This window comes from Artemia sp. Qi Xiang Cuo, chromosome 8 (genome assembly GCF_049724085.1).
Source record: "Artemia sp. Qi Xiang Cuo chromosome 8, ASM4972408v1, whole genome shotgun sequence".
NCBI lineage: Eukaryota > Metazoa > Arthropoda > Branchiopoda > Anostraca > Artemiidae > Artemia > Artemia sp. Qi Xiang Cuo.
Window position 1 is genome coordinate 6,118,412 of NC_142801.1, and position 24,774 is coordinate 6,143,185.

The following is a 24,774-nucleotide window of genomic DNA, read 5'->3' on the forward strand; positions in this document are numbered from 1 at the left end:
ATGCTGCCAAGGCTAAAGCTTCTGCGTCTAAATCATTCATGCTGTATTGATCTTAAATTTTTGCTTCTCTTCATGACGTCTGGTGCGTTCGAACACTTTCCCGTCGATCCTTAATAGTTTTCCTTAATTGCTTCCCATCCATGTGAACTAACTATTAGACCCGAAAAATACTTGTCGGAGAAATTAATTGGAAAATATACAATTCAGGTAAATGTTTCTCTTGACTTTCGCGTAATACTTCAACATAATACCATTATTCGTTCCTTAAATATTACAGACTCTCCATTTTGATAACTTGGATCCACATAGTGTTTTTGATTTAGAAAGATCACCCTCAACCTTACCTGAAAATTTTAACTGGATACATTTAGCTGCTCTTGAGAAGTGGCGCACACATCCTTGTGACTATCTGGTTGTATACAGTGTTTTTATTTTGTTCTATGTTGCCCATAATTTTCCTAAGATTTTTAATTGATAGCCTTAGCTTTTTCTCTGATATTGCAGATAAGATACTCTTGACAACTTGGATACAAATATTCTGGTTTCGTTTACTCCAATCTCCCCCGTCATTTCCTGACAATTTCAAATTAATTCCCTCTGTCCTTTCTGATTTATGGCTGATATGCCCACCGTGCCAAAACGGTGTCATGGTGTCATTGATTTAGTGTAACTTATCCTTCAACATTCGCTGAAAGTTTGAACTTAATAACTTAAGGCATTGCTGATATATTGCAGATACCCCCTTTTAAAACCTGGATGCACATATTGTGCTGTTGATTTAGTTCAATATCCCCCCCTAAACATACCAAAAGCTCTTGCTGACGCATTACAAATACGTCTTTTCATTCAACTGGATACAGACAGTGTCTTTAGGTTTAGATCAAAATCCTCCTTGACATTCCTTAAAAGTTTAAACTTAAAACCCTTAGCCGTTTCTTAGATAATGCAGATGCAACATTTTGACAACCTGTATGAGTTTAGTATTTTCTGAGTTTGCTTAGCGTCTCCCCGAAACATGCCAACCCCTCGACATTCCCCTCAAAGTTTCAAATGAATACGCTAGCCGATCCTGAGGTATTGTAAATGCGCCTTTTCAACAGCATGGATGCAGACAGTGTCTATTAATCTAGTTGAACATTCCACTCAGCATTCCTAAAAGTTTTAACTTAGTAGCTATAGATGTTTCCGAAACATTGCAGATATGGCCTTGACCCCTTGGATATATATATATATATATATATATATATATATATATATATATATATATATATATATATATATATATATATATATATATATATATATATATATATATATATATATATATATATATATATATATATATATATATATATATATATATATATATATATATATATATATAACGCCATCTATAGTATATTCAAGGCTGTTGTGTCTGAGTTTGCATCTTGGCTGGTAACTTGGAAAAAGTTTCTGAATTTTTTTGAGGTCTTTTCTTGTTGTTGTTTACACTCTAAAATTAGTTTTTTTGTCAATTAGTATTTGTATGACCTTCTCCAATTGATAGAATAAGCCCTCTTCACTGGGTATTTTCACCAGCGCCATCTTTTTTCTCGGGTTGATTGGCACGCCATCTACAGTTTCAATTTTATATTGTGCCATTTTTGATTCTTTATCGGTATGAAGTGTACTGGGAACTAGCAGAAGAGGGGAAGGAACCTCCCGCAAGCGACGTATTGTACCCGCCGGTATTAAGTTACCCGTAAGTTGCGGGGAACAGTTGAGGGGGTCCTTACACTTCCCTTGTTCTTAGGTTCCTTCGTTGCCGAGCTGTATTTCATTTCGTACGAAGATGCCGCCCGATCGACTAGTCCTGAATGCGGTTTTAAATTTTGCTGTACGGGCAAGGAGTACAGGAAATACGTCTGCTGACATTATCCAAACTGGTTGCGGATTTTTTTCCTGAAGAGAAAATTAATGAAGCAAAGAAGTTTATTTGGTCCGAGGGACAGATGTCTACCCGCCAAACGGATAGGCAGAAGAAAGTGGATACGTTTGCGGACATTCTGAAAGTGTTGGATTACTGTGATAAGAATAATGTCCAGCTACCGAAGTTCGTCATATATGAGCCGGATGAAGTACCCTCTATTCCTGGCGAAGTTACAGCGACTCTTTCGCGTAAAGTAAATGACTTGTGCCTAGAGTTCCGGAACTTCGTCTCAGCCCAAAGCTACGCTGTTCCGAGTATGTCTGCAACTACTGAAGTTTCTATCAACAGTGTCTCTATCAATAATGGTCATGCTCATGTCAGTACTAAGCCATCCTATGCCGTTGTACTGAAAGACCTACCAGAGACTCTAGACAACCCAATTGCTCGTAAGGGTTTCGTGGATAGTTTATGTCCAAATTCTGACGACATTAGCGAACTTCGCAAGACTAAACAGGACTGGAAGCTCTACGTCAAGTCGAAGGCGACTGCAGAGAAGATTATGGAAAATATGAGGTCTAGGACACCCACGGTTACAGCGTCACTGAAGGAGCGCTTGTTCATCGGAGTTCTAAAACGAGTCCCAAATAGTATGTCCCACACGGATGTCGAAACTATTGTCCCAAATGCCGTAAAAGCAGTGGAAATAGGAAAATACGAACATTCGAAAGTATTCAAGGTGTACTTTGAATCCAGAAAGAATCTAGACCGTTTTCTCGCGGACTCCGTCCGCGTTGGCTACGAGAAGCTGCCTGCCGAGGAATTTAATTTCCTACCGAAACGTTGCTACTCCTGTCATGGACTCGGTCATGTGGCGGCAGATTGCGCCGCATCTCCCATCTGTGGCCGCTGTGGTGGCACTGACCACGTATCTAGTAAGGACAATAAGTGCAACAACGATATGTTCTGTATCACATGTAAAAAAAGAGGTCATACATGTTACAGTGTTCGGTGCCCTTCAAATAGACCTACCCCAGCGAAGAAATGAATCGAGGACCCTTAGCCTCTTATGCGATTGCCTCGTGGAATATAAATGGAAATCTGTTAAGTCGGTCTGTGTTTTTGAAGGACTTTTTATCGAAGTGTGACATAGTGTGTATTCAAGAACATTTTGCAAACACTTTGAGCCTGAGCCTTTTGGAACTATCAACTAATCACAAAGTGTTCTCGGTTGCTGCGCGCCGCTCTCAGTCTCATGGCCGGCCATGTGGTGGTCTAGCGACTTACGTGAAGTCGTGTTTTACTTCTTCTGTCTTTGATTCAGCAAGTGACTTTTTAGCGGTTAGAATCCAGAATGTGGTTGTGCTGAATGTATACTTACCCACGAACTATCGCGATGACCGTTCTGAGAGACTTTTTGCCATTAGTGTCGCTCGTTTATCTAAGTGCTTGGGAAAAATAAAAGAGCAGGGCTTATGCTGCATCGTGACTGGTGACTTCAATTGTGACCTAACTGACTCACTTAATTCTTCTGGTGATTCTGTTCGTCCAAGTATTATCTTCGGTCTGTTTGATGATGATTACTTGGTTGCGCCGAAGAATAAGAGTTTTACTTACGTCCATAATTCGGGTAGCACATCTAATTTAGACCATGTTTGTCACACGCGATCTGTAACTATTGTGGAAGTTGGTGTTAGTGATTCTAGTTTTACGTCAGATCATTTTCCTCTGTTTTTTAGTGCTCGGTTTGATGATGTTGGTCCTTCTTTTATCCCGTTTGCTAAAAAGCGATCTGTGTTTTATATTAGTGATTGGGATAGGACGTCATCTGATCTCTTCCAGAATGCGTGTAATGATATTCTGGCGAAAATTCGCGTACCGTTTGATTTATTAATGCGGAGTTCAAAACAGAATATGCGGGATTCTCGAATTCGGCTGAATCTATATTGTAGTGAACTTACTCATGCCTTATCCCTTGCAGAAAAATCGGTGGTACCCATTAGGCGAGTAAAATCTGGAACCGAAGAGCCCGGTTGGTCAACTAATAGTAACTTGCGCAAGGCTTGCTTTTCTGCTAAATTTTGGCTCTCGGTCTGGATTGAAGCAGATAAGCCGCGGGATGGGTGGCTGAGAAAACTGTACATCTATACGAAACGTCAGTTTGCAAAGCAGCTCTCTTTGCATCGGAATTCGATTATTTCGTCTTGTTCGGAAGAAGTTCGGTCGCGGCCTAATAAGCTGTGGTCTAGTCTTGTGAAAGAAGCGCCAAGTCAAACCCCGTCTCTTATACCACTTTCTTCATGGATTGAGCATTATAAAAAAGAATTTTCTGCTCCGGATCCCCATCTTCAAAATAGTTATAAAGCGAGACTCTAAGATTTCTTTGAGCATGCATCTAGTCCGGGACCGATTATTACAAAGAGTCTGATTATTTCTGCAATTGGGAAACTGAAGAAAAAAAAATCTAGAGGATATGATGGGATTTCTGCACAACATTTATCGTTGTGTGGGGGTATGTTTATTGAGCATTTGGTCCTCCTTTACCAAATGATATTTAATTTGGGAATTGTGCCCGAGTCTTTTTCAATTGGATGTCTGACTCCTATCCCAAAGAAAAATAAACCTCCTTCCGATTGTTCGTCTTTTCGCCCAATAACGGTTTCAACTGTTTTTTGTAAAATATTTGAAAATCTGATTATTGAGGAGCTTCGTACTAAATGTACAGTTCAGGCCCATCAGTTCGGTTTTCAGTCTTGCCTCGGGTGCGGCCATGCTCTTTCTGCTTTAGTATCCGCTTTAGTTGACGCAGAAGACCGCGGTGAAAGCATCGCTTTAGCCACTCATGATGTAAGGCGCGCGTTTGATTCGCTTCTCCACGAGGAGATTATACTGGATATGGGTTTGGCCGGTGTTGATCCCTGCTCTCTAGCCCCACTGGCTGACATGTATGAAAATCTAAAAGCGGAACTTAAACTTCCTTTACCAGCGAGTGAGTGCACTAGCCTGTTGAATGATGTTGCTGTTTCTCCGCGTGGTAATCCCCTTCTTCCGGTAAAGAAGGGGGTAAGACAAGGTGCCATTTCGTCACCGACAGCATTTAATAACAGTATCGTAAAGCCGCAATCGAAGTCACTTATGACTTACATTCTGCGCGGTGTTGATTTATCTTTGATTGGTTATGCGGACGATGTACTGAACCTGAGCCGCTTTCTGCAAGGACTAGAAGATAATTTTACTCGACTACAACAAGAGTATTCTCAGATTGGACTTCAGTTTAATGCCGACAAGTCTGAGGTACTGCTGTTTAATTCGAAATCTGATGCTGGTCGAAGCATCACACTTGGTGTTTCTACTGTTGGGCTCGCCGGTGGCATTGTATATCTGGGCCTTCCTATTGGACGGTCAATACTAGAGACGCGGCGGTTACTGCTTTCTCATTTTCAGAAGCGGGTTTCATTTACGTATAGCCGTATTGTGGCAAATAAGCGGAAGTTTGACCGTCGTCTACTGGCCCGGGTGTACAGTGCTATGGTTTTGCCCCATTATTTGTACCTCAGCCCATTCTGGCGTATATTTACGGCTACAGATAGACTGAAATTGCGTTCAGTGTACTACAAGTATGCAAAGTTTTTGTTGCGTTTACCACCATGGACAAGCAATCGATATGTTTCGCATCGGTACGGCATCATGAATCCTGAAGAAGCTATCCTAGCGCAGATTACTCGATATAATTTGACACTTAAGTCCCATCCCTGGGCTATGATTCTCCCGCAGTAGTTGGCATAAGCTGTTGGTTGTTGTTTTTGGTTTTTTTTTTTTTTTTTTTTTTTTTTTTTTGTTTCAGAAGAATTAGTGTTTTTGCGTTTTTTCTTGTCTTTTGTTGTGCTCCATCTGTTTTTAATTGATGGGTAATAAATGCATTCATTCTTTCATTCATTCATATATATATATATATATATATATATATATATATGTATGTATATATATATATATATATATATATATATATATATATATATATATATATATAGGACAAAACATTACATGATTTTTGCATTGTAGAAACTCAAAGTGCATTAGCAGTCTTTATATTAAAAATTAAACTATTTTAGGAGGTATTATATAATTATAATTTGTTTAATTTAGCATATGTTATAGATTAGCATTTTGTAGACAAGTTGGAAGTGAATGTGCAGTGATGAATGAGTAGTGTAGTGTTTTCCGGTTTAAACTTCACATCACAGCTTGAAAATATCTTTATTATTAGTAGAATTAACAAAATATCTGGGGTTTATCTTTATTAATTTCTTTTATATAGAATAATGCTCAATTGTTTTTCTGCGGTAAAAATGTTAGGTTACTATTTTGGATCTCCTGACCAACCTCAGAGGATATCCATCCCAGTTTTCGAATTTGTGTATCTAACTGCACTTTTAAGATTCCTTTAGGGCACTTATAAAGGCAAAACCAAAATTAACTTTGAAAAAAATTAGTCCAATAGGGACGCGTTTAACTTCACCAACAATCTCCCCGTTCTCATGGATCCTTCAAATGATACATACTTCTAACCATCAATATTTTGCATTAATCAGGACTGCTATTAAAAGAAGAAGCTAATTATTGTTTTTATAAAATGAATTTGCCTAGACCAGAGACAAAACATGTGCAACACGGTATCATATACTTTTTGCATACTACTACTACTAACAACTCATTGCAGCACCAAGCCGCTTGAGGCCAACACAGCTATGCATGCTCCTCCTCCATCCTATTCTATTCAAAGTCATCCTCGTTACAACCTCCCATGAAATTTTAGTTTCCCTTAAAACCTTTTATACGACATCCTCCCACCCCAGACGCGGACGGCCTGCTTTCCGTTTAGTCCTAAACGATTGGTTGAAAATTCAATCTTCGGAAATCTGTCATCCTTCATTTACAGAACGCGCCCTAGCCATCCCAACCTTTCTCTCATTATAGCCCTAGAAAGCGGGATTGAATCAAACTTTTTATAGAACCTACTGTTTGAAATAAGGTCAGTCAGACGGGTACCTAAAACAATCCGCAGGCAATTTTTCTGGAAAACATCTAGCAAACTTTCGTCCGTTTTTTCGGAGCGTCCATGCCTCAGAGCCACATTTGACCACTGCCATCACTGCAGCTCCCAATATTCTAATCTTGGTTTTCAGGCTTATCTCACTATTCTTCCAAACAAATTTCAACTGTGAAAAAAGCCCTGTGCCTTGGTTATCCTTCTCTTAGCATCTTCACTGCTTCAATTTATAGGCCACATAATTTTTTGAATGTGGCCTATAAATTGATATTTAGCTACACTTGCGTGAGAATTGAACTTTGTATTGAACTGTTTGTAAATATGACGTTATGACGTCATAAGTTATGACGCGCTAAAGCGCGTCATAACTGTCAAAAACTCTAAGGTTGTTTTGTACTTTCATTGGCGCACTAATGTTTAGTATATGTTGTTTTTTTTTCAAATCAAAAAGAAAAAATTGTATCAATCGCGTAGTCAATAAAATCGCTTTTGTTCATAAATAGCCTTTAATTATAAGTTTTAAATGTCTTTTAGTTTCTTATCAAATTCAAACGTGATTTTATTTAGTAATAACTATTAATGTTTAATTTGTGAACTGTTTTAGTCTCTGATCCATGCTGGGTGCAAGTCTGAACCAGTGATGTTTGTTATTGACGATTTTCAGCTGGGTGATTTTTCAGCTGTTGAGTACTTTGCTTCTGTGTTTTCGAATGGAGAAATCCCTGGTCTCTTCACTAAGGAAGAAGTGGAGCAGTCATTTGCTGTTATTCGTGAAATATCAGATGGTATTTCTGCTTCCGAAAGTCTACAACTAACATTTCAAAAAAGTAAGTTGTAATCCAGAAAATAAGGGGAAAAGAACAAGATAGAAACAAAAACAAGCAAGAAAAAATAATAGGAAACAGGACGCATGCTGGAAAGAAACAATAAGGTGTGCGTAAGTGAAAATAATTATGAGAAAAAAAAACGAAACAACCAAAAAAAAAACAGAAACTGCGTTTTTGATCACCATTTAATTACTTAAAATTTGTTTTTGATGGCTGGCAAGTTCACCGTTGTGCTTATTTTTGTTTTTGCTCGAGTAAAATTCTGAACGGCGACCAGCGATTGCATACGTCTACGTTGACAAGCAATAGAACGTCAGATTTTGAGTAGAAGGACATTGTAAGTTCATTTCGGAATCAGCCTGGAGAGAATTAAAATGGACAAGCATGGACATATAAAATATCCTTATAAAATGAACGAGCATGAGCTAAAAGTCTTATACTATAAAAATGGCTACTTTCAAGTAAAGGGGGAGGGTTTGAAGATATTTTTCAGCATGAAAAGTATTAGGTATGCCAAAAGACAAAAAAGGATTAGCCCTTAACTTGTAGGGAGAGTAAGGGTAACTGGTTGATTAGCCTATAGCCTAAATTTAAATTAACCTGTTGTATAAAATGACTTAAGCTTCTGCTTAAAAAAGAAAGCAGGATATTACATAATTAGCCTAACAAAAGATTCAGCCTGCAAATGTATTAACTTTGCAATCAACTAAATTTGCCTAATTATAAATATCCTCATCAGTCTTAGGGCTTAAGTTTCTGAGCTAACAAAGATTAAACTTCATTCTATGACTTTTTGGAATAATTTCTCATGGCCCTCAACTTAACTACTTGGGAAAGAATTTAGACTAAGTTGATTTGAATGCTAGATGATGGCCTCTTTACTATCATGGAAAGTAGTTGAGCTTGGTTAATAAAATTGTAGGTTTGGATCTAGAGTCCAACATTGGCATGAATTGAGGGGGGACACCTCCTTCTCCTTGACTTTTCAAAAAACCTTTTGTTTTTTTTTATGAATCATACCTTTTTTTCTCTTGAAAAAAAAAACTAAAATTTTACCCCCTGTTGACTGCAACTTAAAAAGCCCGCTTTACTGTTGCCGTCCATGTTTAATTCCTGTTTTTACTGAGGAACGTTGAATGACATTAACGTAAACATCTCATAAACGTCCACCGTGCAGTAAAAACGAACATTAAGCTCTTGAACGTCCAACGTTGTCAGTTCAACTGCTTCACTGAACGGTGAAAAAAAAAAGCTGCTAGGGTAAAAAATATATAAATAACAAAGATTTTCTTAGGCCACGATTTAGCTGAGTGAGCTCCTTGAACAGTTCGGAAGTGAGGGGGGAGGGGAGTATATATTAATATTGTATGTTTTTTTGTTAATTCTGAATATTTTCCTTGGGTTCCATCTTCACTAGATTTCTAATCACACACGTATTGTCTTAATTTCTTGATTAACATCCTTGTTTAATGTTTACATTTTTTAGGCTACTAAAAACAAAAAAATCGACAAAGACCATCGCCCAAGGGAAGGCTGAAGGCCAAATTTTAATGAGTACCTCAATATACAAATAAAACTAAACTACAAAACTTTAAAACAGAATAACTGTTTACAGTAACTTCCTTAAGGAAGAAATGCAAACTATCCATTTTATTCTCTATTTTTTCACTCTAACATACAAAATTCGCGAAGGATTTCCTCTAACAACGTATTCAAATGTTAGCGCATTCTAATAACAACATATTGTCACAATTTGTAGTTAGCTCAAAGAATCACAATTGCTACGGAGAATAAGGAAAGGAAAGGAGAATAAGGAAAGGAAAAGGAGAATATTGACCGGATAAATGATTGAGTGTCCTACACAACGTAACAAATTCATACGCGTTGCTTCAAATAGCAGAGCTTGATCTCGACTAAATGAAAAAAAAAATATTTTTTTTAATAAAAGTAAAGACCTACATTACAACTGGAAACGAACACAAATTATCATGTGACTAAGAAGTGCAGCCATCCCCTACCCATACTACCCTACGATAAAACTTTAGTAGGTACTTGACTGAAAGGTTTCATTAGTGCAGCAAATAAATTTATTTGGTAATTGTATGGAACTTTGTTTTAATTTTGTTTGATTTTAGACTTCAATGCATTTAGCCAAATATAGTATCGAATATCGCTTTGGTGCTTGTTAACAAAAAAATGTCAATTTTCTGACTAAATTTTGTTTCAGTTTTATCTGCGACCTGCTTCGTTTTTAATTTCGATTTTATTTTTTCTGTTTTTGTCAAACGTACCCTGAAGAATAATTTAAAGTTTAAAGTTTAAAGTTTCCCCCTTTTTTCGAAAATCAGCCTAATTTTCTCAGGCGCGTAGCTTTTGATGAGTAGGTCTAAACTTAATGAAAACTTATATATTTGAAATCAGCATTAAAGTCTGATTCTTTTGATGTATCTATTGGTATCAAAATTTCGTTTTCTAGAGTTTCGGTTACCATTGAGCCGGGTCGCTCCTTATTTACAGTTCGTTACCACAAACTGTTTGATAGGCCAATTCTCGAGACAGGCTCATGAAAGAGAAGATATGTAATTGAAAACAGGGCAAAGCATATTTAGATTTACTTATAAGCTTTTAAATACTTTTGACTAAAAAATTAAGTTACTTTAAGGAAAGAAGATAATAAGCCACCTCACTTGAATGTCTTATTAATTTTACAGAAGTTCTAGTTTTACAACAGAACATTTGAAAACCAGCAGCTGATAATAGCCACATAAAGTACCAAGGACAAAAATGAAAATTGCTTCTTCGACCAGTATTAGGCTTCTTTATCCCAAAAAACTTTGTTTTTCTAAAACTTTATTTTTGGTTGCTTGAAAATTGTGAAATTTTTATGGCAGTACCATATTTTCGTCAGTGTTGTCACATTAAATCGTGAGAATGAATAAGTAAAAATAATAGTTAAGTTTTTTAGCGCTTTTGTTCCGTAATAATTTAAAAATGTTATGTCGTTTATTCCCAAAGACACGGTAATTTTTGAAAGACAGCACATCTTCTTAAGCCATTTGGTAGTATGAGATTTTAGCACATTTGGGCTTGATTTTTCACCCAGGTTTCTTTTTTTAATTTAGCACTCACTGCTACCAAAAATTGTAAAAGTAAATATTGAAATTATTATCATTAAAAATTTAATTTTTAAACTTTAAATTATTCTTCAGGGTACGTTTGACAAAAACAGAAAAAATAAAATCGAAATTAAAAACGAAGCAGGTCGCAGATAAAACTGAAACAAAATTTAGTCAGAAAATTGACATTTTTTTGTTAACAAGCACCAAAGCGATATTCGATACTATATTTGGCTAAATGCATTGAAGTCTAAAATCAAACAAAATTAAAACAAAGTTCCATACAATTACCAAATAAATTTATTTGCTGCACTAATGAAACCTTTCAGTCAAGTACCTACTAAAGTTTTATCGTAGGGTAGCATGGGTAGGGGATGGCTGCACTTCTTAGTCACATGATAATTTGTGTTCGTTTCCAGTTGTAATGTAGGTCTTTACTTTTATTATTTGAAAAAAACTACGTTTTCTAAAGAGTTAAAGAGGCTGAGTTACAAGGTCGAACCTTAACACGTTCAGTTATTCGGAGGCACAGGTGGGGTGAGACAGTCTCGCAAATACGCCGATTTCGCATCATTTAAATATAAAATAAAAATTCTTTAAACTGAATTTAAGGAGTAACATTGAAACTTAAACCTAACAGAAATTATTCTGTATATAAAAGAGGCTGTGCCCTCCTCAACACCTCGCTCTTTACGCTAAAGTTTGACTTTCTCACAACTCTTTTTTTAAACAATAAAAACTTTAGCGTAAAGAGTGAGGCGTTGAGGAGGGCACAGCCTCTTTCATATACGGAATAATTTCTGTTCGTTTTAAGTTTTAATGTCGCTCCTTACTTTCAGTTTAAAGAAATTTTTTTTATATTTAAAGGCTGCGAAAGCGGGGGGTTTGGGGGTGGTAGCCCCCCAACTGTGCCTCCTAATCCCTGTACGTTTTAAGGTTCGACCTTGTAACTCAGCCTCTTTAACTCTTTAGAAAACGTAGTTTTTTTCAAATAATTTCTGCACGTTTTTGTACAGTTTATTACTTATTATTGCTTGACTAACTGTTAGCTGATCGTGTCAGGAGATAAAGTTGGGGGGCTGCCGCCCCCAAACCCCCCGCTCTTGAACATTCTTGTGTTAAGGCTTTTAATTCCTGAATACTCGAATCACGTCGTACAGGGTGCCTCCTAATCCCTGTACGTTTTAAGGTTCGAACTTGTGACTCAGCCTCTTTAACAGCCCCCCAACTGTGCCTCCTAATCCCTGTACGTTTTAAGGGTCGACCTTGTAACTCAGCCTCTTTAACTCTTTAGAAAACGTCATTTTTTTCAAATAATTTAAAAAAGAAACTGAGTTTCTTTTCAAAGTATATAAAAAAGCCGCTCTGATAGTGAATCGAACCAGGGTTTTACTTCTGAAAGTCTGGATTATCAGCCGCTGGACCACAGAAACACAATAATCATAGTTATTTAGCAAATTGGTGCTATTTTCGACGCAAGCAAATTCCCAAAAATCTTGATATGTGGTTTTTGGAAAACAGGGAAGGAGTGATCAGATTGAGCTGAAATTTCGAGGATAAGCTCCCAGGCCCCAGAAAAGCTTTTGCTCTAAATTTCAGCCCGATCAGACAATGTTAAAGGGGGGGTTGGGGGGGGAAAAATTAACATGGGCTAGTATAGGAAAACGAGGTTTTTCGTAAATTTAAATTCGGTGTATAATTTTTTCGGTCTTAAAATATTAAAAGGCCCTAACAGGTCGAATTCTGCTTCAAATGAGTCCTAATTCACCCGGATTCGTTGCCAAGTGTGGCCTCTAGGCGTGGCTAAGAAAAAAAAAAAAGAAATGAATTTTAAGTGGCTATATTTGGTTTTTTGAAAACAGGGAAGGAGTGATCGGATTAAGCTGAAATTTCGAGGATAAGCTCCCGGGCCCTAGGAAAGCATAACCTCTAAATTTCAGCCCAATCGGACATCGTTAAAGGGGGGCTGTGGTGGGAGGGTCGAAACTTCCGGCCCAGTTTACCCCATGAAGATAAAGTCGGAGGAGGATGAAATTTTGCAAGTTTCTTAGTTTGAGCTTGGGCTACAAAATGCGATTGCCGCCGTCTCTCTGCGACCTCTAGGACCTAAAATCGCTTAACATTGTGGTGGGTCGCCTCTTTATAGAGGCACAAGTGTGCCTCCTTGATTAAAAAAATTTTTTTTTTTTCATTTAGTCGAGATCAAGCTCTGCTATTTGAAGCAAGGCGTATAAATTTGTTACGTTGTGTAGGACACTCAATCATTTATCCGGTCAATATTCTCCTTTTCCTTTCCTTATTCTCCTTTCCTTTCCTTATTCTCCGTAGCAATTGTGATTCTTTGAGCTAACTACAAATTGTGACAATATGTTGTTATTAGAATGCGCTAACATTTGAATACGTTGTTAGAGGAAATCCTTCGCGAATTTTGTATGTTAGAGTGAAAAAATAGAGAATAAAATGGATATTTTGCATTTCTTCCTTAAGGAAGTTACTGTAAACAGTTATTCTGTTTTAAAGTTTTGTAGTTTAGTTTTATTTGTATATTGAGGCACTCATTAAAATTTGGCCTTCAACCTTCCCTTGGGCGATGGTCTTTGTCGATTTTTTTGTTTTTAGTAGCCTAAAAAATGTAAACATTAAACAAGGATTTTAAACTCCAATCTCTTTTTGATGTGTGACTTCAGTCAAGTGTTTGACAAGGTCGAATGCTTTTCTGCAGTCAACCAAAAATAAATCGACATGCTATCAGAAGTGTCCAACTGTGTGAAGATTTAGTGGCTCATTCACACTAGACATACTGCCACCCTACTGCCTTGAATGCAACCGTATTGGTACGGGTCTATCAAAGGTACAATTCATTGTAACAGAGAAAGGTAGACAAAACCCTCAGCTGCCTTCACCAAGTGCAGCCATCCAATTGCATAAAAACTGCCCTTTCTGACACCTCTGTGATTTCATCTATATTTTATTTGTTAATAATGTCACTCTTTAGTACGTCACTTACTGGTGGGAAAGTAGTAAAAACTCGAGTAAAAGATTTTTTGACTTCCGAAGTTTTTATTAAACTATCGTCCGGCTTGCTGGTGGAGACTCCAGTACCTTTCTTTTTTCCACTAAGCCATTTTACTTCATTCTTCCACTTGTGAGACTCTGATCAAAAGAGCAGGCCTAATTTTTCCCGTACATACCTCTTTTGAGAATTATATTCATCAAGGTCTTCCCCTTTCTTTGCAATAGGTGTTGTGACCCCTTCCAAGATATGTTTGACGATTTCGATCTTAAGGAGTTTTAAATGAGATAGAAAAATTCAGGTAAGTATTTCAGCTGTTTTGTTGAAAGGCCGTCAGAGTACTCCCTATCACTGACTTAGATAGGGGGGGGGAGCAATTTTCACCTGATCAAGTGACATGGTAAATTAATAAAAAACAATCCTGCCTTAAGAAACATCTAAGTCGGCTAGAAACTTTCTTTTTGATATGTTTGCTTACGGCGATACCCTTCTTTCCATAGGCTTAAGCGTAATAAGAATTTCGAAGATCAAGAAATATCAAGGTACTTTAAACAGCACGAAGGTAATTACGGTAAAAATTAATAGATGTATTTCGTATTAAATATTTTTATTATTTAATATCTTTGGATCCTTTTTCAAACCTTAGTATTTTCAACCTTGGGATACGTTGGTGAGGATTAGTATATTCTTAAATTCCAGAGGCATTCCTGATTGCTATATCGTCACGCTTTATCTGCGGTTTTAAAAAAGATTTCTACGTAAGCTGAATGTTGCAAGGGGGTAGTTACAAATTTTATTATTAAGGAAAATGGATCCTCAAGAAAGATTCCAAGGTAAGGATAAAACATTCAAATGAAATGATTGGTTGGCCGGGAAACCACTCTGGAAAGTATTAAGGAAAAAAGCCAAGAGAAATCTCCCTTGACTTTTTGATTTAGGCTGTTATTTCTTCTTATTTTATCTATTACAATAAATAGAAGTTTTATTGTGGTGGACTGAATAGGAACTCTGAACAACGGATGTCTGGGTAAGTTTCAATTCAAACTAATTTGTGGCAAGAGTACCAAAAGCAGGGCATGCCATTTGGAGAAACTTTCATCTTTTCAGACAAGTATGTCCCTGGACTTTTTTCGGACATCAAAACTCCTGTAAAGACAGGACAAAATTGAGTAACCACCACCACCCCCCCCCCCGCAAACAAAAATCCTGGATCCGCTCTTGCCACTTCCTAGCTATGTGCGTCAGTTGGGTCCCAGAAGGTGTGGTTAAGGAAAATGTATAAAAGATACATTTTATGGGAAGAGGCGGACTGAGACTAATTTTATGCCGGACTGACCTCTGGTCCGTTGATTTAGAAATACCTTGGAATACTGTCGGATTATTGAAAGTGTATAAGTATCTTATTATATATTATCGTATATTTCTGGTACTTGTGGTCTACCTGGGACAACCATTCCAAGCAGAATATATATATATATATATATATATATATATATATATATATATATATATATATATATATATATATATATATATATATATATATATATATATATATATATATATATATATATTATACCTTGTACTAGTATATAATGTATTACAGGTAATTATTTGGCTAAAAAAAAAAAAAAAAAAAAAAAAAAAAAAAAAAAAAAAAGTCCCTAATTTCCTAATTTAGTAACTGAAATAAATGAGCACTTGAACAAGGCCTAGACCTTACTCATCCATTCAATCGCCTAGGAAAAAGCAGTATATCGAATTAAATCATTTTATCCAAATTATCTAAGTATATCCAATCCAATAATCGCAAAATCAAGTCCAAAATAGATCAAAATCAGCACTAATAAGTATAAGTCATTGTCCCAAAACCAAGCCATAGCACCTTAAATCTACAACAATTTAATATTCCCCAGGTGATCACCACATATCAGGGCTCATCAGATGAAAACTCATTGCCTATATAGGTTTCGGCACTTAAATTTCATTACCCAGGCAAAATGAGCGCGCCATGCCATAATATGGCATACCCCCATGCAGTGACACCTGTGGAATACCTATGAAAAGTAGCCTAAGGCACGCTACCAAAGTTTAATTACCTTAGGGCTATAGTTTATCTCCCCTATAAAGGGAGAATAAAGGCATCTGCAACAACTTCACCTTAACAACCATAACACCACGTTACCACTAAAATGTCAGCTCAAATTCATTTTGAATCGTGAAAAACCTCATTAAAAGTATTTTGATAGTAGCCTACACATAGTCAAGTGCAATAATATAGTATTTGGAAATTTTTTAGTTTTTTAATCCGGTTTTCAAACCCTAAGAGGTTATTATCATTTTTTAGCCTGATATATAATAAAGGATATCATTTATCATTAATTAAATTTAAATTATTTGGTTGTATTTGACGGTGTAATGTCTATACAATGGAAATGTCGGAATACTAGAATACCCCAGAAATAAGAAAGAAATTTATGCTGAAATAGCCTGTCAAATTGAGTAGTGTGTATGTTTCTGCCTTTAGCTTGCATTTGTTTAAGATTACGATCACATTTTCCAGGAGTGAAACAAAATTGGCATTTAATAGTTCTTGCAGATACGGAAAACCAAGCTTTAATTCCAGCATTGTCAGATACACTTAATTTTTGGAAAAACGTTTGTGTCAAATACCATCAAGATTGGTCTGATGAAAGTTATGAAGAAATTGCTGAAGTAGCTCTTGAAGGGTAAGGAATTACTGCCTTATCATAGGGTTCTGCTTTCTCTTATACTATGTGCCCAAAGAATGTGGAAATTTCGTATGGAAGGAATATAGTATTTTTTTTTTTTTTTCAATTGACACAGATTTCATCGGAAGGCAAAATATTTATATGTGAATGTGGTTATTTATATCTTAAAAGAGGTTGATATACATTTTGCTTTAATGTATTAATTATTGGACTAATTTGGACTAAATGGGTATGAGTTGTAATCTAACTGCAAGTAGCTGTAATCCTGCTATACAAGAATTCTAGAAAAATTGTGTTCGTGATGTAAACATTAATGCCCGATTCACACAAAGTCACGCCTGTTCATTAATTATAACATCCAACATGTACAACCGAAACGGGAAATGGAAATAACAAGAAATTGGAGCTGAAGATCTTAATCACGAATTTATTCCCAACTATTGGAAACTGATGCTATGCCTTTGTATATTTTTCAAGAATCATCATGCAGATAGAAAAGGTGATGTTCTTAACCTCCATTTTTTTTTTAATTTGAACAAAAATGTTGCCTTTAATGTTCCCTCTGATCTGTAAGTCATAAGGATAAGCATGAAAATTGAACATTCCTCAACTCAATAAATTGTGAAAGAGACACAGTATTCGGAACTGTAATTGTTTGTAATTTGACAATATCCACAAGTTTGAATTTTATTTGGTTCGAGCACAATTCTAAAGTAATGTTTCTATTTTTTTTTTTTTTCTTACTTCTTATACACTAACATTTAAACCTGGGCAATCAAAACGGATAGAAATTGAAATTATCAATAATTATTGAGCTCTGCCAAATATTTGGGAAATTGTTTGTAAGTTTAGCACAAACTAATATTTATCCAACAGAAAACTAATCAATAAAATTATTTTCAATTGACACAAAGTTTTTAGCATCGGAATGCAAAACATTTATATGTGAATGAGGTTATTTATATTCTAAAGGAGGTTGACACATATTTTGCATTAATTTATTAACAATTGGACTAATTTAAACTAAATGGCTATAAGTTGTAATCTGCACTAATTGACTGACTGCATAATAGCTATACTAGAATTCTAGAAAAATTGTGTTTGTGATGTAGACTTTAATGCCTGATTCACACAAAGGCACACTTGTTCATGAATTTTAACATCCAACATGTACAACAGAAATGGGAAATTGAAATAACAAGAAATTGGAGCTGAAAATCTTAATCGCTAATTTTTTGCCAACTATTGGAAACTATTGCTATGCCTTTATATATTTTTCAAGAATCATCATGCAATTAGAAAAGTTGATATTCTTAACCTTCTTTTAATTTGAAAATAAATGTTCCTATTACAAAAATTGGTTCCTATTTACAAACAGCAGAATTTGTATTTTTTTTGTCAGAAGAAAGATTACGGAAGCGTGTTTATTTTTACAATATTCTTTTTTTTTTGCTTTTTCCAGCGGTAATCGTATCGACCCCATGATCCTAAAAGAATCAAGGAGGCTTTCAAGCCGATTTTCAAAGTTTCAGTGCAATTTTTAAGTGACCAAAAATATTAGAGGGTATCTAACATAACTATTCCTCTAACCTAAGATTATGCAACCTAGCTATGTCTATAACCAGTAACTATGCCTCTGGCGATGAGTTGACCCCCATTGCCCCCAGGGAAAGACGTTTAAGCAATAAAATCCGATCATTGTTCAGATATAATTTTTGTTGTTGGAGAGTGTACGGACATTCCTGGAGAGGATGTTCTGGGAGGACTAGGAAACTCAGCTCTTCTATTAGTCAACACACTGGCGTGAAAAATATTTTCCACGGCATTTATTGGTGATTTTTGTGTTTTTTTCATTACTATTATTATTCGCCAAAGGGTGATCGTTCAAACCAATGGTCTTTGAACGTTAAAAGGTTGTTTATTTTTTTTTTGAATCGGTATTCAGTTTCGATGCTTTTTAACAATTAAAATAAGATGTAATTACCTCCTCCCAAACCCTCCTCCTCTTCATATTACAGTCCAAATCAGTTGTGTAATTGCATATAAATGGACATACAATTTTATTAGTGGGATGGAATGGGGGATTAAAAGGGCAGGGGAATGTTTGAAACTTCAAATTTTAAAGCAATTTTTTCCCCATAAAATTTAATAACAATGTTTAAACTTGAGAAGAAAAAAATTACCTTATGTATGAGGTTCTGACATCTTAAAATGATATAACGAATGTTATAATTGACCTTTAAGATTTTTATCCACTGGTCAATGGTAAAAAAAATCAGCAATATACTGACAATATTTATTCATTTTTGTAAAATTCAAGTTAAAGTTTGTTTTTAAGAGCAGGGGACTTAGGAAGGCAGACGGCCCTTATTTATAGTGTAATTTTATTTGTTATAGATTTTAGCTATAACAAATATTATTATTTATAGTGTAATTTTATTTGTTATAGATTTTATTTGTTATAGATTTTAGCGTTACTAATTACTTCTACTGGAAAAAAATTCCAAGTTTGATATGCATAAAACAGAAATTTTACAGCTCAAAATCTGTCAAATTATTTTTTGACATAATAAATGTTGTAAGTTTTGTGTTATACTAGCAAAAAAGTCTGTCAGATGGCAGGCTTAAAACAAAAGAGACCGTAACTTGTAATCTTTTATTAAAACTAAAGGAAAAATATTCTTCCTTCCAATATAAAATAGGCCCCCTTAGTCCCCCTCCTAAAAAGTTGCTCCTGAAAGTTTCACTTCTATCACCCAGCTGAGAGACAAAACAGGTTTTCTGTTTTCTGTTGTCTTTTAATGAAACCTACTGACTGTCTGTAAGCGACCTTAAGGACCAATTAAGACTCGCTGCCGCTTCCACAGCAATGGCGATTCAATTGTTTCAGCCAAATTACGGATCCATATTTTCAAACTGAACAGGCGAGCGAAGAGACAATATGTGAAGGACAAAATTATGCCCTTACTTAAGACAGATCCACACAAATGGCATTCGTCAGCAAAAAGACTTTCTGGTAAAACGACACCCAGTGACTTAAGGGTATTGAAAGAGGATGGTACCTTGTTATTGACTTCAGATGTGAACTACTTTTTTCTCGGCATCTGTACAACCTTTCCGTCAATCACCAGTTCAGAAATTGAGTTTCTCATTATTGAAGCAGAGATTAATGATGTAGGTGGAATCTCCGAGTTTGCCGTTTACAAGGAACAAAAGCTGAATAGGAACTGTGCATACTACCCTGGCGAGCTTCCTTTAAAGTTGTTATCTGAATTCGCTATTTTCCTCTCCTCCATTATTAAACAGTGTTTCCAAGATCAAGTGCTCCCAAGTGCTTGGAAGAGAGCTTACGTTTGCATCATATCAAAAGTGAAGGGTCCCAAATCTTGCGACCAGCTCCAACCTATCTCAATGACCCCGAACCTCTCTAAGGTGGCAAAAACGTTTATATACCACCAGCTGATGTCACAGGTTTCTCCTTCTCTTGACCCATATCAGTACGGATGCTTGAAAGGAAGTGACACAGCTGTTTACTTAGTGAAAATGTATCACCTTGTTGTCGAATGGCTTGACTAAGGAAGTTTGATTGTCGATCTTCTCCTAGTGTTTTACTGAAAAGCCCTGGACCTTATTCGCTATTTTATAGCTGTGACAAATTTACGCTTAATGAATGTACGCAAGCATATTCTCCTTTTAGTGATCGATTATTTTACAAGACCATTTCAAGTGCGTCGACAGTGCCTTTTCCCTGGAGACATCAACTCCGAATGGGCTGAGCTCACGTGGGGTGCTCCACAAGGCACAAAACTTGAAGCGCTGTTGGTTTTAGCAGTTATAAACTTTGTCTTTTCTGAATTTGAGGACAGGTTTAAGTACTTAGATGACTTGTTAGTTCTTCTGAAATATCTCATTGAAAACTCCGACGCAGTTTCCCAATTCAGTGATGCAATAATGAGCCACTTTCAAGACCAATGTACTATCAACAGCCTTCAAATCAACGAAGGAAAACCCAAATTCCTTAGCTTTAATCCTCTTAAGAAGGACTTCGTCAGTGCTCCTCTACCGTATCCTAGTGCATCTTCGGCTATGATTCTCGGTGTCACATTTAGCGCTGACTGCTCGTTTAGTACTCATGTTGATACAATCATTAAAAAGGCAAATAGTGCGATGCGTACCATTATCTTACTACGTCATTTCGGTTTTTCTTTGTCCCAACTTCAGACGGCTTATTTTACATGCATCCGACCAATTCTCGAGTATGCTTGCCCTGTATGGGGCCCTCAGGTCAACAACACAAGTAACTTAAGTGATCAACTTGAGTCATTACAAAAAAGAGCCTTTAAAGTTATTTTGTCAGACTCATATGTAAGTTATGAATCGGCATTATCTGTCCAGCAACTACCGGCCCTTCACGAGCATCGTTTTGGTTTTACCTGCAAATTTTGCCAATTTTTTCTTAGCAGTGAAAAATATAGAGAGAATCTACCACCAGTTATGAAGAATAAAATAAACAAAAGGTCGGCTAATAAAGTGAGACTGGAATTGTCTACTCCAAGAACAAACCGTTTCGCCAATTCGTTCGTTCCTTTTTACACGTCAGAGTTTATTAAGTTATATTCTCGTGTTTTTTTTTTCTTTTTTCTTGTTTTCTTTGTAAGTACTAGCGCCATTTATTTAGAATTTTTATTCCAAACTATGATTGCATGTATGAAATAAAACTATTCTATTTCTGTCACGAGAAATGCTCACTTGTCTCCAGGCATAAAAAATAAATTGTATTATATCTTATCTTAAATAAAAAAAACAAGTTTTTTAAACTGAAAGTATGGAGCGACATTAAAACGTAAAACGAACAGAAATTATTCCGTATATGAAAGGAGCTGTCCCCTCCTCAACGCCTCGCTCTTTACGCTAAAGTTTTTTATTGTTTTAAAAAATAAAATTGTGAGACAGAGTCAAACTTTAGCGTAAAGAGCAAGGCGTTGAGGAGGGGACAGTCCCTTTCATATACGGAATAATTTCTGTTCGTTTTAGGTTTTAACTTTTATTTTGGTTCACCGTCATTGAATAAGTAACCAAAATTTGCATAAAAATTTTACTTTTCTTTTGCTACATGGCTGTCTCTAGATTTGCTTCTGACGTAATTTACAAATTAACTTACGTAACGAACTTCTATATTCGTATATTTTTCTTCTGGCAAAAAATACAAAGTTGCAGATTTTTGCAGATATGAGCTTAAAACCTATGTTATAGGGTTTTCTGATACGCTGAATCTGACAGTGTGATTTTCATTAAAATTCTTTCACTTGTAGGGGATGTTTCCTCCCTCTTTAAAAATTCAGGTAAATTTTCTCAGGCTTATAGCTTTCGATGGGTAATACTAAACTTAATAAAATGTATATATTTAGAATCAGCATTATAAGCCCATTCTTTTGATACATTTATTGACGTCAAAATTCCGTTTTTAAAATTTACGATTACTATTGAGCAGTATCGCTTGTTTTTTTTATTACGTATACGTTATTACGTACATGAGGGGGTTTCCCCTTAGCCAATACCACGCTCTTTACGTTAAAAGTTACAAAAAATTTCAATTCACAAACCCCTGAATCACAAAGGCCGTTTAATTAGAATAAATAGCCCTTTTGAAAGCACTAAAAAAACATTAGCGCAAAGAGCGAGGTATTGACTTGCGGGAGGACCCCCTCATATACGTAATAATTTCTGTTCGTTTTAAGTTCTAATGTTGCTTCTTACTTTCAGTTGAAAAAACTTGTTTTTTTATTTAATTTCTGATCGTTAGTAGAGGTGACCCTAAAGCCCCCATTGCCCACCCCTGCTGCCACCTACAACTTTTTTTAACACCATATATTGGCACGAGAACCACGTGGTTTATGGTTTTTGTCAATGAGAATTTGAAAAACAGGAATTTTGTCACATTTATGTATGTTTTCATGGATGGTTATGTGTGATGGTTGATTTATTTGATGTTTTTCTCGGATGTCAACATCAAATTATGGATGTTTTAAGGTTTTTGTCAGTGAGAATTTGAAAAACAGGAACTTTCTTACATTTATGGATGTCATCAGCAATTCATGTCTGTTTTATGGTTTTCTCAGTGAGAATTTGAAAAACAGGAACTTTCTCACTTGGAAAAACAGGAACTTTCTCACTTGGAAAACCATAAACCACGTGGTCCTGTCACGAGTAGCACCTGTGAACTTGATTTACATAAAGTTCGCTGAGAGCGTGCACTTACAACAACAACAACATCAACCTTGGAACACCTGTGCTGTCGACCTCAATTCACCTATCGTGAATCAATAATTCCCCTTAGAAACAACAAATTAATTTCCCCTTTCTTGACAGATCAATCAATCAATGACATCATCTGTCAGACTTTAAAAATTTTCGCCTAGAAACATTTCTCCAGGAATAGATCCAAATCATTAATGTCTTTGCCTCGGGAACAGTTCTACTGGTCGAACTCCAAAGGAGATTAATAACCCAAGGCCATGGAAACAATTAGGCAAGAAACATCTTAGCGATGAATTGTTTTAGCGCGCGAAAAGGTTTCCTATTAATTTGCAATGCGTTAGCGCAGAGATGCCAATAACAAAGGAACACGCTGAATTTGCGTTTAGGGATTATTTGGGCGAAACCGTTTTAGACAGGCTATGGAACTATTTCGGCGAAACAGATAGAGACATTTTAAAAGAAGATTTTTGAAGAGATTTTAGAAGAGAATTTAATGGTGAAACTCTGTGGTCGTTATAATACACAAGTTTCATTTGAACAGTGTTGTGAGGTCCTCTAACCCAACCCCAAAGGGTTCCAATCCTCCTACCCCAACCCCGCAGGAAGCCCCCGGTCCTCAAAGGCCCCCCAAGCTCCCAAAGGGCCACCGGCGCCCCAAAAGGCCCACTCAGACCCCCAAAAGCCATCCCCGGGCCTCCCAAAGGCCCATCGAGCTCCCAAAGGACCAACGGGGTCCCAAAGGCCCTCCACCGGTCCCCAAATGTCCCCCAGGCCCTCAAATGCCCCCCGGACCCCCAAAGGCCCTCCCTGTGCCCCAAAGGCCCTCCCTGTGCCCCAAAGGCCCTCCACTGGTCCCCAAATGTCCCCCAGACCCCCAACTGCCCCCCCCGGACCCCCAAAGGCCATCCCCGGTCCCCAAAGGTCCCCCCGAGCTCCCAAAGGACCACCGCCCATCAAGGGACCCACAGACCCTCAAAGGCTCTCTCCGAGCACCCGTCTTTCGTTGATGTGTGTTGTCTGAAACCTATGATTTGGGATGTGTAGTTTGCTACTTCAGGCTTTTCTGAGCTATTGTTTCCTAGTATTTCCTAGTTGAATATTGTCTGAAACCAATATTTTGGGATGAGTAGTTTGCTATTTTAGGCTTTTATGAGTTAGGTTTCTTAGCCTTTCGTTGGTGTGTGTTGAGTGAAACTTATGATTTGGGATATGTAGTTTGTTATTTTTGACTTTTCTGAGTTGGATTTCTTATTCTTTCATAGGTGTGTGGTGTCTGAAACCTATGATTTGGGATGTGTAGTTTGCTATTTTCGACTTTTCTGAGCTGGATTTCTTAGCCTTTCATAGGTATGCGTTGTCAGAAAATTATGATTTGGGATGTATAGTTTGCTATTTCAGGCTTTTCTGAACTAAGGTTTTGTAGTATTTCGTAGGTGAATGTTGTCTGAAACCAATAGTTTGGGATGAGTAGTTTGCTATTTTTGACTTTTCTGAGCTAGGTTTCTTAGTCTTTCGTTGGTGTGTGTTGACTGAAACCGATGATTTGGGATATGTTGTTTGCTATTTTTGACTTTTCTGAGCTGGATTTCTTAGTCTTTCATAGGTGTGTGTTGTCTGAAACCTATGATTTAGGATGGGAGGATTGCTACTTTTGACTTTTCTGAGCTGGATTTCTTAGCCTTTCATAGGTGTTTGTTGTCTGAAACCTATAGTTTGGGATGACTAGTTTGCTATTTTTGACTTTTCTGAGCTAGGTTTCTTAGCCATTCATAGGTGAGTGTTGTCTGAAAACTTTTATTTGGGATATGTATTTTTCTATATCAGAAATTTCATATCAGGATTTCTTATTCTCTAGTAGGTGTGTGTTGT

At 36.5% G+C, this 24,774-nt stretch overlaps 1 protein-coding gene across 1 annotated transcript in view; it reads left to right on the top strand.

Moving 5' to 3' along the window:
- Positions 1 to 20,313: 20,313 nt before the first annotated feature.
- Positions 20,314 to 24,774, top strand: part of LOC148949097 (cytoplasmic dynein 2 heavy chain 1-like) — a 336,505-nt gene continuing 332,044 nt past the window's right edge. Inside the window, exon 1 of the mRNA XM_089092625.1 lies at positions 20,314 to 21,224. Coding sequence (XP_088948751.1) covers positions 20,314 to 21,224 — 911 coding nt within the window. The remainder of the gene's footprint in view (positions 21,225 to 24,774) is intronic.